The 16,069-nt window shown below is 44.4% G+C and overlaps 1 protein-coding gene across 6 annotated transcripts in view; it reads right to left on the reverse strand.

The window, feature by feature from the left end:
• The window catches only part of ANKHD1 (ankyrin repeat and KH domain containing 1), a 117,586-nt gene that overhangs the window by 53,496 nt on the left and 48,021 nt on the right, over positions 1-16,069 (reverse strand). For all 6 annotated transcript variants that reach the window (XM_048515469.1, XM_048515471.1, XM_048515473.1 and 3 more), the window contains exons 5-10: positions 14,924-15,071; positions 6,892-7,125; positions 4,759-4,853; positions 3,059-3,296; positions 1,029-1,220; positions 41-150 (exon numbers count right to left, since the gene is read on the reverse strand). In XM_048515469.1, coding sequence (XP_048371426.1) covers positions 41-150; positions 1,029-1,220; positions 3,059-3,296; positions 4,759-4,853; positions 6,892-7,125; positions 14,924-15,071 — 1,017 coding nt within the window. The remainder of the gene's footprint in view (positions 1-40; positions 151-1,028; positions 1,221-3,058; positions 3,297-4,758; positions 4,854-6,891; positions 7,126-14,923; positions 15,072-16,069) is intronic.

Genomic DNA, 16,069 nt, shown 5'->3' on the forward strand with positions numbered 1-16,069 from the left:
GCTGTTACATTAGAACACTTTAAAGAGATTAAAGTCTTACTAAATCTGCACCAGCTTGAAGCAGAACATCTGCAACATCAGTGTGTCCATTTTCACAAGCGTAAGTCAAAGCCGTGTCTCCCGTTGCAGTTGTAGCATGGACGTTAGCTCCTGTTGAAGAGTATTGAATTATTCTCATAAAGCATTCAAATTTGCTCACCAAGCATCATTCACTGAGTGTCAATATGACAAACTTGCACACTGAAAGCATGAACAAGAAGCCCAGTAAAACAATTGTCAGCATCCAAAAACCTATTTGGGCTAGTGGTTTTTTTAATAGCAGACGACTGTATTACATAGTAATTTTTTTTGCAGTTTCAAAGATTGTTTAAAACTGGGCCAGTGTTTAGGACTTACAGAGCCAAAATACACGCGGGAATGCATGAGGCAAATAGTGTTTGGATTCTGGTACCATGTGGTGTTGTGCAGATCACCTTAAACCCCACTCTGCAAATGGCAATATTGAGTCAAGAATTTTGTAAGTTTTTATCAAATAAGCATTTTTGAGCACTAAAACTGGTATGGAAATTACTGCCAGATTTGCCACAGTTCCAGAACTGTAACTATCCTTCCACTGAAACAAGAGTTGTTCTCTAATTCTTCAATGCTGGGAAACAGCTGAAATGCCAAAGAAAGATGAACACCTGAGTGTTCATCTCAGGTGCCAACATCTGCCAACTTAACCATTATGAGTGTCATGGCACGCCTGTAAAACAATGCTGGATTAATGATAAATGAATACTTCCCCGAGAAAAGGTACTTTATACTCATGTCACTTACACAGATAGCCATCCCCACACAGTTTTGCAAATATTATCTTTCTAGTACAAATGCCTAAATGTGATGAAACTATGCAATAAGCATAGCGAGGTGATCACTGACTTAAATCAAACTGTTATTTTCATTCTACAAATATCACTGGTTTTGAAATGACCATCAAGAATGCTTAAAAAGTTGCACCAACTAGTCTTAACTGCCAACAAACATACCTGCAGCCAATAGGTATTTCACCAGCTCTAAGTGGCCCTCCTGTGCGGCTTCCATCAAAGGTGTAGAACAGCCAAGTTCTATGTCAGCTCCTGCTTTAATGAGGAAGTCAGCTACTTCTGAAAACCCCCCACAGCACGCCAAAGTCAGAGCAGTCTCTTGTGTCTCTTCTGTCTGTGCATTAATATTAGCACCTATGAAGCAAATGATGAAAAGAGTACATAAAATCCCTATCGCACCTATAGCCTTCACCTTCAGTGTTACTAGTAATTACATATTACTAATGTGGAACACATTCCTCTTGAAATGTGGGTAACCATCTCCAATATAAAGGGTATTAGAATTAGCAGTGCTGGACTAGTGAAGTGAATACTGTAATCATTCATTTATATACCACCTTTCAAAGCTTTCATAGCAATTCATCAACAGCAACCAATGCATAAATCTAACCCTCCTCGCCCAAATTCTTTACATAATTGACTAACTGCAGGAGTACTCCATCCAAAACTGTCAATATCCGTTGAACTATCAGCTTTTCGGACATCCATCACCTCTCTTGTGCCTGCATTGCAGCTTCTGTTTGTTCTCTCTTACACTTTACCATAGCACTTGAGAAACAGTCTAGGACAGACACAGCTACTATTGGGGACCAAGAGGGCTTGGGTATCACTCAGCATGCTGATGACCCCAAACATCAAAGCTATGACTGATCATATGACATGGGGAAAGGACATCTCTGAAGCACTCTTATGACAACTCTTAGTTCAGACTCTCCAGGAACAGAGCGATAAGGACTGACACCACTAGAGAGCCACACCTGGAACAGCCACTTCACTATCCAGATGATTGAGCAGAGTGCAGCTGTCCACAGCATTTGCAGTCAAAACAATTTGTGAAGCAGTACTGCCTTTATCCACCTGCACACACAGGTTATCCATGAGACTAACCACTGCCAGTTGCATAGCTGGGCCTGAAACCACACTGAAACACATCAAGGGAAGATGCATTATCCCTTCAGGATAGGGCAGTACACTAAATCTAATAAAAAATAATGATCATCTAGGAAAATATATAAATGATGTGCCACCACCTGTTCAATTCTCCAGTTCTCCCAACCAAAACCTGACACTGGCTTATAATTATTTGGACTGTCTTTTAATGTAGAAGGGCTAATATCATGATCTCCATTCACAGGCCAGTAAAACCACCCTCCCCTCTACCAAACCCTATTAGCCTGTTAACATTAATCTGAAAGACAAATCTGAATTTACCATGACAAGCTGGTGAGACAAGCTAGCAGAGAACTTTAAATACTGCATCCAATCAACCACACAACATCACAACAACCACTCCCCATACTCTGCTCTCAACCAAGCCATCTATCATTTGTTTACGTAATTTATACCCTGCCTTTCACCCAGTGGGGACCAAAGTGGTTTTACACATTGTTCTCTGTCGGAGCCATAGGACATCTTGGGTGTTTCTCACTGTCCTGTAGGGGAGGCAGGACCAATGGGGACCAAAGTGGTTTACATTGTTCTCCTCGCCACCATTTCATCCTCCACAACAACCCAGTTAAGTAAGTTACACTATGAGTGCATGACTGGCACAGTCAGCTAGCAGGTTTCCAAGGCAGAGTGGGGCTGGAACCTTTAGTTTGGCACTCTAGCCCACTAAATTACACTGGCTTTCTAAACCAGACAAAACAAAGATGAAAGAGAACACCAAAACAGCAGTATTCCATGACAGAAGATAGTGGCCTCAGCAGCACTGCCAGCATAAAGAATTCATCTGTGCAGCAGCTACTGGACCACATCTGGATTTCCTCAGATGTTTCCTTCTCAGATTGAGGGTAATGAGCCACCATCTCCCCTCTTAGCTGTCTCAGTCATCTCTCATAGCCCCAAGAGGACAGTAGCATAGAGATCCACAGGAAGAAGATGAACAAGAAATGTACTCCCTTGCCAAGGGATAGGCAGGTAACATGAAAGCTAGGTGTAAGCTGCTAAAACAGTTAAAACTGCTCTCTTACCTTGTGCCAGTAGCAGAGCCACCATCTCCTCATGGCCTTCCCGAGCTGCTTCCATCAATGGAGTATAGCCTTCATCATTAACTTCCTCAAGATTTGCTCCCCTTTCGATCAACAGAGCTGCTAGTTCCACATGTCCACCACAAGCAGCAAGTGTCAGCGGAGATTCAAATGAATCAGCAGGCATGTTTACTTGAGCACCACTATCCAGCAACAAACGAGCTACTTCCACATGCCCATCCTGTTAAATAAAACCATAACTATTGAAGGAAAGAGCCCAAACGCCCCACCAAAAACAGCTCAATACCATTAAAACGGTAAAAAAAAATAAGATGTGTTTAGATTTAAATGCAATTAAACCGAGTTCTCTAAGCTATTCATTTTAATTGAACGACAGCACCCCATTTAAAAAAGACGTTTTACTGTTTGAAAAATATCTCACACAGAAAACATTTAGAGAGGCAGATGCATCAATCTGCTGCAGCAAAACTAATTAAGAGCCTTGTGGTACCTTCAAGTCCAGCAAGTTTTATTCTAGCCCAAGCTTTTGCAAACTAGAGGCCATTTCATCAGATGCATAAGAAAACCAAGGAAGCATCCAATGGAAAGAAAATGGCGCAATTTTTTCACTTTTATCCTTTTGGCATTTGAGGTCCATCTACCAACAGTCAGTTTTTAGCATTCCATCATCTCCTGAACCCTGGGTGGTCCAGCCATCCCTGATCTAGAGCACACAGGGGCGGCCATGCACATGTCTTTTCGAAAAGGACCTTGAAATAAACATCCTCCCCCACACACACATTCCATCATCACAAGTACAGGCATTTCTGCTAGTTCAGAACATAAGCCAACAGCTACTTCTTTCTAATTAATAGGAAATGAAAAAAAGAATGACGTTCCAATCTCTTCAGAATTACTTCAATGCAGCTTTAATTAAGTAATTGGATATAATAATTAGATACAGTTTTAATACTTGCTAAATATTAGAAGCAAGGTGTGATCTGCTTCCATAGTTTATATTTAAGAAAAAACAGGAAGCACTGAAAACTGTGGAAGCACTAATTTTAGCACACCTACAGAACTGTTCCTGCTATGCCGCAGACATGGTTGTTCCACCTAGTTCAACAGAATTTAACTTCTACACAGAAATCACTGGAGCATTTCATCGCTTGCATTACTCATTAGGCTCCATATCCAATTAGCTGTGCAGATCTATTAAAAGCTACACTTTTATTTATGTCTTCTCGCATAGGATAGAACGGATATTACATTTATTAATCAGATATATTCATTTTTTACTTGGATTATTGTATGTATTTGTGGTTTTATCTTCTCACTTCCCAGGTTATGAAACAATAAAACATACATGTAGTCTCTCACACAATTCCTAGGGATACATTGCCAAGTTTGTACTGTCGAAGGCTTTCACAGCCGGATTCAACTAGTTGTTGTGGGTTTTCCGGGCTGTATGGCCGTGGTCTGGTAGATCTTGTCCTTGGAACAAGATCTACCAGACCACAGACACAGCCCAGAAAACCCACAACAACCAATTGCCAAGCTTGCCTAATATTCTATTGGCAAAGACACTCGTTCACTGTTACTCATTTTATGAGTCTTTTTGAGGAGAAAGTTTTCCCGTTCTAAAGTGGAAAAACTTCTTCCAAACATCTCTGAACACACATCTTTTCCCAGCAGCCACTTACCATGCAAGCCTCCATTAAAGCTGTGTGCATCTCATCTGTTTTGTGCTCTTGATCAGCCCCTGCTTCAAGCAGGAAACGAACCATATCTAAATGACCTTCAAAAACAAAGCAGATTAAATCCGGATGAACAATCCAATGCCAAAACAGGCCAATTCATGCATCTGCAATGCCGTTAGTGTTTTCCTATCTAAGCATAAACCTTTTTGTGTATGGTGTAATTTAAGTTGTTCTTCAGATCTATCTGAAACTGTGTTATACACAAAAGGGCTGAATCTGAATTATACAATCAGAGAATGAAGATATTGGGGTGGGAGGTCTTTCCCAAGGACTATGAATCTTTCTTAGTTGCAAGGCTTAGTTGCAACCCACTGAACTTGATACATGCCCCCTGATTAAAATTTTAACACCAACGCTGTTACTGAGCCTGGGATGGGAAGAGTGGATCAATCGCTTACATACAGAAAACTTTATATATACTTGATGTTACAAACACAGTTAGGGAGGGTACAAAGGCAGAATGGTGCTCCAACTGGAGAGCAGTGATGTATCCCTACGCTGAAACAAACAGAACTCTTGCAAACAAAGAGATAAAACCAAGGATCCCCCAAAATGTGACTTTTACTACCAGGGATGATATACAATATAATAATCTTTATTAGGCATAAATACCAGGGATGATATAAGGTGCTTATTGCTACTTTTAAATCCCTACCAGCCCAGAAACAGGATATTTGATAAATACATTTTTGTCCTCTTAGACTTTTACTCAATCCCTTTCTCACTTGAAAAAAAAAGATTTGGGTTTTCTTTTTCTGTCACTATTATCATGCCAAATTAACTGTTTAATTCTTCTTGATCTGTTAGCAGTGTTTGACCTGGTCTATCACGACCTTTTGATCCACTGCCTTGCCAATGTTCATATAGGGGGAACAGCCCTGTACTGGCTAGGCTCCTTTCTCCAGGATCAGAGCCATAGGGTGCCATTGGGAGAGAGAACGTGAGCACACTATTGGAGTGTGGTGTTACTGAGAGAGCAGTCTTACCTGCAGTGCGCCCTCTGGTCTAGCTAGTCCAAGTTTTGGTTTGGGTTTGGTTTGCGTCACCCATATGCTGATGACACCCAATTATATCTGCTGATGAATGGCCAACCAACTGCTGTTCTGGATGACCTGATTAACTGTCTGGATACCGCAGGGCCGAAGCGAGGGGAACTGCGCCTGGGGCACGTGTGCACCCTGCACCCCTGCCATGCTCAGAATGCCCCTGGAACACCCAGCCACGCCCCCGCCCCGGCAAGCGCCTGGTGTATCGTGCATCCCTTCCACCTCCTTGGCGCTAGACCGCTGGGATATTGTAATGGGATACAGAATCTTCTGTATCCTAATTCTACCCGAGACACCATCTTCTAAATCAGAAGCTGAAATATATTTTTAACTGATTTTGAATGTTTTAGGATTTGTGGATTGTATTTTATATTTGTTAGCCATTCTGAGCCCACTTGTGGGGAGGGTGGGTTATAAATCTAATAAAATTAGATTTATAAAAAATTAGGTCATAAAAACAAGGACAACTAGATTCAGAGGCAGCTTCTATTCTAGAGCTGTGGCTATGCTGGACTCCATGGTGTCGCATTGACGTGGCTGTGGCTGTGTAGGGATGGTTGGAAGGGGGATTGTGGAAGATGGGTTGTGAGGACTGCAGAAATGTGCATCGGGGGATGTTTGTATTTTCGTTGTGCATGCACAATGACATCAAAGTTTATCTTATCTTATCTAAAATTAAACTAAACCTAATCTGTTTTACTGGATTTTCCCCCCTGAATTTATGGCTGGGTTATACCCTTATTGTTAGCGATGGTTTATTCTTTCCAATTCTGAATCTCTATCCCAAACTGTCCAGGGAGGCTAGAAAATTTTTAAATATTGTTTCAGCCCAAACAATAACACAGCCTTCTGTCTAACAATACTTGTTTTGCTCTATCAAATATTCTGCTCACTGCAGCAAATAAGCATTCAAAATATTCAGCTGATGAATTTTATTTTGACCAGTTCCTTCAGAGTACTGAAATAGTTATTCTCCTGTAATAAGATTGTAAGATTAAAGCTCTACACACAATCAAGCCCTGGGCCTTACCTTTGTAACATGCCAGTGTCAGGGCACTTTCTTTGAACTCATTGGAGTGAGTGTTGATCCCTGCACCGTATTCCAGAAGCACTCTTGCGACCTCCACATGACCAGCACTGGCTGCCTCCATCAAAGGGGTATGTCCGTTTTCATTGTGATCTTCAATATTTGCCCCGGCTTTCAACAGCACTTTCACAATGTCCACAAATCCCCCAGCACAGGCATAAGTGAGTGCTGTGTTACCTACAAGGAGAAAACATGCAAAGATCAAGTCTCCAGTCCTGCCTTATTGGAACAAAGCAGAGGCATGCTAGTCATGTTAAAGCAGAACCTTGGATGCTCCTTTTCTCACTTTTGGCACAGATTTTAAGTTAACCATTTGTTCATCAGGATTATAATTTTCACTCCCGAATTCCTATTGGTGTTCCCACCACCACAAGTAAAATTCACATACCCTTTCAATGGTACAGCAGCACTGCAAAACTAATCCATAAATTCTACAGGACTAATCGCATTCTGACAAAAGGACAGAGGAGTCTTGTGGCACCTTAAACACTAGCAAGTTTTTAAAGTCTATGATCACAGATGCAACCGTGTCTACAGAACAGCGATTCCCTTCTAGAAATGGAACCTCGGATACTCACCATGAAGTTTCCATCTTCTGAGGTTAAGAGAGCATCGTCACAGATGGGTTATTCCCGACCATTCCTCTGGGAGGCAGGACCAATTCTTAAACTTCCTGTGGTTGGCCTTCTATTGGCCCCAGGAACTCAGTTTAAAACTTTCCCAACAAGAGAGCTCATTGAACAGAAAAATAAAACAGTAACTAGCTAGAATTCCATGCAACCATAAAGACAGGATAAAGGTAGAATGTGGTCTAGGGAATGACCACAGGGGTAAAGAAACTTGAAAGGATGGAAGTACATCTTCCTTGGAGTTTTGAAGAGTAGATATTGTTGTCTCTGCAGCTGTGAATGGACTGATGAGCCCATCTCATGCTCTCCTTGGTGATGAATCATCTCAGTCCTATGATGCTCGAACAAAGGTGTGTAATTTTTTTGGTTGGAGGTCTTTGGAGCATTTTTCCTTCTATGGGTGGGCCAAGACGTCCTCCTAACCTCAGAGAAAAAGGAACCTTCACGGTGAGCACCCAAGGTTCTGTTCTCTTTCTGAGGTGGAGGGCATCTTCACAGAAATAGCATCTGATAACATCTCAGAAGGGTCTGTTAATGTTCCAAGATCTGTTCAAAAACCCATCATCTGAAGGCGGCTTGAGATGAGGCCCACTGATTTATCTTATAGTGGCCCATGTAGCAGCCTTGCATATATCTTCCATGGAAGCTTGGGATTTCATTGCTGTGATTATGGCTGCGTTTCTAGTAGAAAGTGCAGTTATCCCCTCAGAAGGCGTAAATTTGCTTGCAAGGTACACATGCACTGTTTGATGGTATGGTAGATGGCAGCATTAGACATATTCATCCCCTTGTTGGGAGAAGTGAGAGAGACGAAGAGAGAGCCTGTTCTCCAAATAGCCTGTGTACATCTCAGATAAATCCGCAGGGCCCTCCAAAGAGCTAGGGTGAGAAGGGCTGGGGGAGAAGGAAGAAAGGTGCAGTTTCGGTTGGCGGTGGAAGATGGAGTTGACCTTGGGGATGAAGGTGGGATCTGGCCTCAGAACAACTTTGTCCTTGCAGAAGATGCAGAGGCTCTTCCTGGGGGAGACAGTTCCCAGTTTGGACATGCTGTGAGCTGACATGATGGCTGTGAGGAACAGAATTTTCATCCTTAGTCGCTTGAGAATGATCTTCCTGAGTGGCTTGAATGAAGATTTTGTGAGGACCAACAGAACCACATGTAATCTCCAGGTAGGGAACTGGGGGAAGCTGGTTATTGCTGACTCCCCTTAAATAAGCCATGATGTGAGGATGATGGAAAATAGGCAAGTCAGCTATAGGGGTTAGGAACAGTGGTAGAGATGGCTGCTACCTGACGGCACAGAATGGAAGTCTTAAGGTTCTCTCTAAAGCTGTCTTGCAGAAAACCCAGGAGCTGGCCCAAGCCCATATTTAGGGGGTCCCCCTTCTTATGGCACCACCATGAGAAGGCCTTCCAGCAAGCATTGCAGATACGCTGCATGAGGCTGCAGGCTAACCCTGCAGGCTATGATGTTGTCCACTATTGCTGGTTGGTAGCCCAAGGCACTTAGCCTATGCCTTTCAAGAGCTAGATGGTCAAGAGAAACCAGGACAATCCGGATGGTGAACTGGTCCCTAGCAAAGCAGACCTGAATGAGGTGGCAGTTTCCCCAGCTTCTGGATGGACAGTTCTACTAGGACTGTGTGGCCATTTCGGAGCAACTAGTAGTTACCATTGCTCACTCTGATCTTCAGCAGGACCTTGGGCAGGATGGGGAGCAACAGGAGGGCATACAGCAGCTGTGGAGGCCAAGGTGATGCCAGAGCATCAACGCGCTCCACCTATGAATCCAGGAAGAATCGGGGAAGTTGTTGATTGTGAGCTGATGCAAACAGGTCCACGGAGGGCTGGTCGAATCTCTCTCTCGGACCGGTAAAAGATTAGAGGGCTGTGGGACCACTTATTCTCACCCAGAGTCTGTCAACTGAGCCAGTCCGCTATCACATTTGAGGTTCCCTGAATGGGTTCGGCCAAGATGGAGAGGAGGTGGGGCTTTGCCCAAGAGAGGATGCAAAGGGTTTCTTGATGTAGTGGAAATGACCTTGAGCCACCCTGTTCAAGTTGGCCTTGGCTGAGATGTTGTCAGTGCGGACAAGGATGTGACGGTAGAGAATCTGTTGTTGGAAGTGAAGGAGACCATGACAGATAGGCTGAAGTTCCAAGATACTGATGTTGAGTTTCTGCTCTTGGGGAAACCAGGATCCTTGCATGGGTTTGTCTAGTATAGATGCCTCCCACCCTGACATGCTGACATCTGCGAGCAGCTGCAGGGTGCCCCTTCTTACATAGGGAATTCCCTTTAGGAGGTGCAAGGTGTTAGTCCGCCAGCCCAGGCTGAGGTGGACTATTAGTGCTAGAGATAGGAGCTTCTCTCATTTGTTGGTGATGTCGAACAGGAATGGATGGAGAAAAGGCTGAAGGTCCCTTGCATGCAGTCTTGCCCATGGTATGGAGTCCAGGCAGGAGATCATGAGACTGGCTGGCTAGGGTCATCAGGTGCTCTGGGTCTGCATGGCCAGCTGGGAGATCTTGTGTGCTTTTTCTTCCTGTTGGAAAAGAGTCTCTTTTTGAGTGTCTATGTCGTGCGCCCGCCGCCCATCACCGCTCCCGGGGAAAGAAGCGGAGGCGTCCAGCGAGCCGTCGTCGTCCAACCGCCCATGAGCCTCATCCCTGGGCTCAGCGTTGCACTGGGGCCCTTCACCGCCAGCCCTTGGTCGGAAGCCGAGTCCGGGGAGGGGGTGGGGGCTACCCCCGCACCCGGACAGTCTATGATGTCACACAGATGCAAGAGGTATTGTGTGGGAAGGAGTTTCCTCTTACCCTGATTATGTATCCACGGATTGACAGGAGTTGGATGACGTACTGAGTGTCCTGACTGGAATCCTCTGTGGAAGAGCAGATGCGGATGTCATCCCAACAGGGGTGGACTTGGACCTGTCGGCGGGCCAGAATTACTACGTGTACCAGGGTTTTGGGGGCTGAGGGAAGCCCGAAGGGAAGGATATGGAACTGGAAGTGATGGTTGTGATAGCAGAACCTGAGATACCTACGAAGGGAAGCGAGGATGGGGACATGGAGGTAGGCCTCCTGGAGGTCTTTGGAGGAGCCAGTGGTTAAGGCCTCCATAATGGACCTTACAATCTCCATTCTGAACCTCTTTTTGACTATGAACTTGTCTACAAATTTTAGGGTCAGCAGTTCATAATGGACCTCCAGTCTCCGTTCCATTTGGGGACTATGAAAAATACTGAATACACCCCAGTCTGTTCCTCTGAGGAGGGGACAGGCTCAGTAGCATTGTTGGATAGGAGGTGTTGGATTACTGTTTGTGTTCTGGAGTGCTTCTCTTGTTTCTTGAAAATTGGGAAACACAAGAGTGGTCTGATGGGGTATGTGAGAAATTCTATTGAGTAGCTCTGTTTTCTGATTTGTAGCATCCAGTTGTCAGGTTGGGAGGCTAACCATTTGGGGTAAAATAGGAGAACTCGAACCCCCAACTGCTCCCTTCATGACATCATTGTTTAGGTTTGGGAGTGTGCTCTAGCATTCTCGAGCAAAATGTCTGGAACTAATTAGGTTTGCTGAAGTGTGATACCCAATGAAAAGAAGCTCTGGAATGTCCCCAGGACCTATGCTGCTCGGACTGTGGTCTAGGTAGGGTGTTGTAGGAGTGAAAGGAAGAACAATAAGGAATCTTCCTGTCTCTCCTCTTTAAGACTCTTCAGCATGGCTTTTGCTTTGTTTTGGTCTCAATCAAAATCTAGTCACATTCCTTCCCAAAAAGCCTCTTCCCTTTAAAGGGATATGCCAGCAGGATAGATTTGGAATACAGGCCTACGGAAAAATCAGCTAGGAAGGACACAGTTGTGTGGAGTCAGTTTACCCCTTCCTGAAGCCTCTTATTTTCTGGGGAAACAAATTGGGCACGTTTCCTGGCCCAGACAATCAAGGACTTGGAAATGATGGCTGACACTCAGGCAGCTCTGATGGACAGGACAGAGGCTTGAGAGCTTTCTTGACAGCAAACTCCACCTTTCTGTGTAATGGGTCCTTAACATTACCTTTCCCATTGACAGACAGAAGATCTGAGGACTGAAGGGCGGCTACTGGGGTGTCGATTAAAGGAGATTCTAACATCTCCATGGCCTGGCTGTCTAGGGTATAAAGCTTTTTGGCTATTTTGGCTACTGCAGGGGGCTGCTTGATTGCCATGGGTCTCTCCAATTCCATCCTGACCACAGTATCAAAAAATTCTGGGAAAGGAGAGACCTTTTCAGAACAGGTGGTCCAAGAGAAAAATTCCTCGGGACCCTTTGGTTTGGTTTTGGGTTTCCTTTCTTCCTTGGTTGAGTCTGATTGCTCAGAGAGATCAAGAGTCATGATGGCCTTGGAAAGAAGGAACTGAAAGTCATCAGTATTGAAGATGTGAGGAGGGAAGACATCAGCTTCGTTTTCCTCTTCCTCCTCAGAGGAGAACTCTCCCTCTTCCATTTCCCTGCCAGGTTGAGAACCTGAGGCTAGGTGGCCTTGGCTGCTCCTGCACTGAGGTTAGTGATTGTGGCCTTCAAGTCTGCCTTTGTAAGCCATGGACAGGGAGAAAGCTGTGAAGATGGGGATGCCTTCCCCTGTTCAGATAACACTGAGGGGGTTGAAGACATGATATTGGGGTGTGGGGAGGAAGCAGGGAACCAATCAGCAGGAGGGGGAGACTGCTGGAGGTAAATGAACTCATCACACATAGAATGTTACATCTCCTCCCTCAAGGAATGCTGAATTATGGCAGAAAAATCTCAGGGGAAACATGGCCACCAGACTGCCATGTGAGATAGCTGCCTTCCCATGGGGTCGAAAGTAAACAGGACAGGTCTTACATTGTTTGAATTTTCAGTGCAGCAACCACAAACCTGACTCTGAAAATCAGCTGTGATAGTGGCTGGAGGACAGTCCTGGTCATTGTTACGAAGCCGTGTCGAACTGGCCATCTCCTCGGTGTTCTTCAGCTTAGTTGCCTTTTTCACACCTTTCTTAGAGGGTGCATAGAGCTGCTTGCACTTTTGCAGTCTGAGTTTGTCCTTTAGTGTTTGCAGCGTCCACTGCCCACAAGCGTGTCAGGAGGGCTGGAGGTCGGAGTCCTCGTCCCCTCCCAACAGAAGTTCGAGCAGCACGCAGAGTAATGGTGCCCACTGAATCTGCCATTGCTCCTGAGGGGAGCAGAGGGGACAGAAGTGGAAAGAAGAAGGAAGGAAGGCAAAACTGAGAGCAAGAGGCAGGTTCAGAGAGGAGGTAAAAGGCAACAAGGCAGCAGAAGAAAAACAGGTTGAAAAGTATATATAGGTTGAAAATTCAGAAGAGAAGATAGAGTCTCTCTCTAAGCTGCTCTCCCATGCGAGGCAGAAACTAAACCAGAGTTCCTGGGGCCAGTAGGGGACCAAGTTTAGAATTAGTCCTGCCTCCCAGAAGAATGGGCAGGAATAACCCATCCAACTCAGAAAGCGAAATCCTGCAGTCACTCAGCAGGGCTAATCAAACCAGCCAATTGAACGAAGTGAAAGTATTAGCTGCTTAATCAAGTCAAAATTTGTGGGTTCCTGACTATGGGGAACTGGGATTTCATCAGCTCACTCTCTGGCCTTGGCCAGTCTCCACAAGTGGGAGGAAGAAATAATTAGAAAATCCCACTCCACTCTTAACTCCTTCTCCAAGATTCAATAAGCCTCCCCACTCCTACACTGACTTACCTGGTCTGCATATCAAAAGCATATAAAATCCCTTACTTTGTCTGCAGGAATACCTGGGCTTTTCCACACAATTCCTTCAAAATATTTTCAGGCAAGAAATAAAACATTTCCTTCATGGAGTTTCACGCTGCTTTTATCCCAAAATGTTTTATTTTCAGCCTCGAAATGTTTTAAATGAATCCCCTTTTAAAATGATTCTCTGGGTGAAACATTTTGAAAACTTCTCCAGATGCTGTGCAATCTATTGTCCTTGGCACCATTTTCACTGCATCAATTCAACACAGAATGGGGAAAAAAAAGAAAGCAAAAATCACATAATGGTGGCCAGGAATTGTTTGAAGGGGGTGAATGTGAACAAAAGTGTGTGTGTGTGTGGTGTGTGTGTGTGTGTTTGAAATTGTTTTAGGAGATTTGTGTGGAAAGGGCCCATCTTTAGACAGAAGTACTAAAGTCCCCTGAATAATTAACTATACTTATTTCCTTATTTGAGGATTCAGAGACAAGCATACGCTAATTAAAACTCAGAAGTTTATTCTACAGACACTATGCTTAGTAACATAGTTTTTCTTTTCAGCTACATTTAACACTTAGAGAATGTAAAACAGAAGTAACTATTTACAGACTTATCACAGCTTGTTTTACCTTGTTTATATTAACAAGGGGTTCAGCACAGGACAGGAGTGCCTGAGACTCTATGCCAGACCACTTAGCTACGCAGGGTTTTCATACCTACTAAAACTTATGAGAGAACAGAACAAAAAGGCAATACTGAAATCCCTGGTTCCCAAGAGAACAGCTTCCCCGTGGAAGTACCTCAAATCACGGGCTATCGCTGAGGTGTTCTGATGTCCCACTCCTGATCAAAACTCTCTTCTCTGCCCTCTTGGAACCTGGCTTCCCTCCTGTCACAGATTCCTCCTTACCACCCAGCCCTTTGGCTGTTAGCTATGACTGGAACTCTTCCAGGAGATGGAGCATATATGAACTTTCTTTAAAACACATCTGACAACACATCTATCTTTCTGCAGCCCAACTCTAGGAGATTACTTCCTGTCATGCTTCCTCTGTACAACAGAAGAACACGGAGATGAGAAGAAGAGGAGTCTGGATTTATATCCTGCTTTTCTCAACCATTAGGAGTCTCAAAGCAGATTACAAACCCCTTCCCTTCCTCTCCCCGTAACAGACACCTTGCAAGGTAGGAAGAGCGGAGAGAGTTCTGAGAGAACTGTGACTAGCCCAAGGTCACCCAGCAGGTTTCATGTGTAGAAGCGGGGAATCAAATCTCCAGATTAGAGTCCAGCATTCTTAACCACTACACCACACAGCTCCTCAACTTGACCATGCACTTCATTGTGGCTTGGAGGACTGCCACCTGGGCCAGGAGTTTATGTACAACTCTATTTGTCAGACCAGCTGCAGAACCTTTTCAATCTATCTTCTACAAATGGCATTGTAGAAGATACAAATCAACACAATTGATCAGTATTTATTGTAGAAGATACAAATCAACACAATTGATCAATATTTATTTTCTGCAAGAGTACATAATCTGAAACACTTCCAATTTGTATTCCTGTATTTTTATTGCCTTTAAGTACACTTACCTGTGGAAGACTGGGCATTGACATCAGCACAATGAACAAGCAGCAATTTCACAATGTCCACATAGCCTCCACTGGCTGCTGCCATGAGTGGGGTTATGTCTCCTTTATTACCTCGATCTTCAACATTGGCATGCATGGCAAGCAACACCTGCGTAAATGAAACAGAAGCTCACTAACGTTGATCATTATCATTTTACTTCCCAGTCTTTTCACCTTTAAAAGATCTACCTTGTTAATTCTCTCAGTGGAGGGGAAAAATGAGAGGTTCAGCAAAAAGTCTGTTTATTTACGTTCTGTGTAATGCCTAGAAGAAAGCAGGCTATAGGTCCTGAACAGAACACAATCCCTTCTCAAAGGGTTTGCAAGATACAGAGGCTGGGAGGGAGGCAGAGGAAGAAACTAAAAGACAGCATAGGACGGACAGAAAGAGATGATGCCACACACAGTTGAAAAGGATGTGGCATTGAAATAGGGAAGATCACTAAACTGAAGTTGTCTGGAGAGCTGTTACAACAGTTCAATTTGCTACCAGTGTTGGGAGTGCAAAAACAGCCCTGGGCTAGAAGACAAGCAGAAACTGCATCTACCTGTGCTCTACCTGTGCTCTTAGTACTTCCAGTACTTCCTGGAAGGAAAGAACAGCACTGTACTTGCACCCGTCCCATCTTCTTTGCCCCCATCTCTCAGCCTTAGCACAGGAGGAGGAGGAGCCAGAAACCACCACAGTGCTGTGCTATGGCAACAAGAGGCAGCTAATCCTCAAGATGCAATAACTGAAGGCAGGAAAGCCTAGCCAGTTACAGCACATCAGCTTCTCTTCTATCTTTAGTCTCTCCTGCAAACAAAGGCAAGAGTGACCTGAACCAGTTTAATCCCATTAACCAGGCTACCTCAGATTCCAGGGAGAGGGAAGAGTCTCCCAGTCCAGCCCTGCAGTCAAGATCTCTTTTACAAAATACTCATCATCTGAACATGCACCTGTTTGTCCTCACTGCCTGCCCTCCCTCTCTCTCAGCTTAATACTAGAGGAACACTCAACTGCTTATGAAGAGAACCCCTGTGTGAGAATAGCAGGAATCATCAATGTCACACTCATTTGAGAAGCTACAGTGTTGGCTGTACTTAGCAAGTGCAGAAGCAAGTATT

Source organism: Sphaerodactylus townsendi, linkage group LG14, assembly GCF_021028975.2.
Source record: "Sphaerodactylus townsendi isolate TG3544 linkage group LG14, MPM_Stown_v2.3, whole genome shotgun sequence".
Taxonomy (NCBI): Eukaryota; Metazoa; Chordata; class Lepidosauria; order Squamata; family Sphaerodactylidae; genus Sphaerodactylus; species Sphaerodactylus townsendi.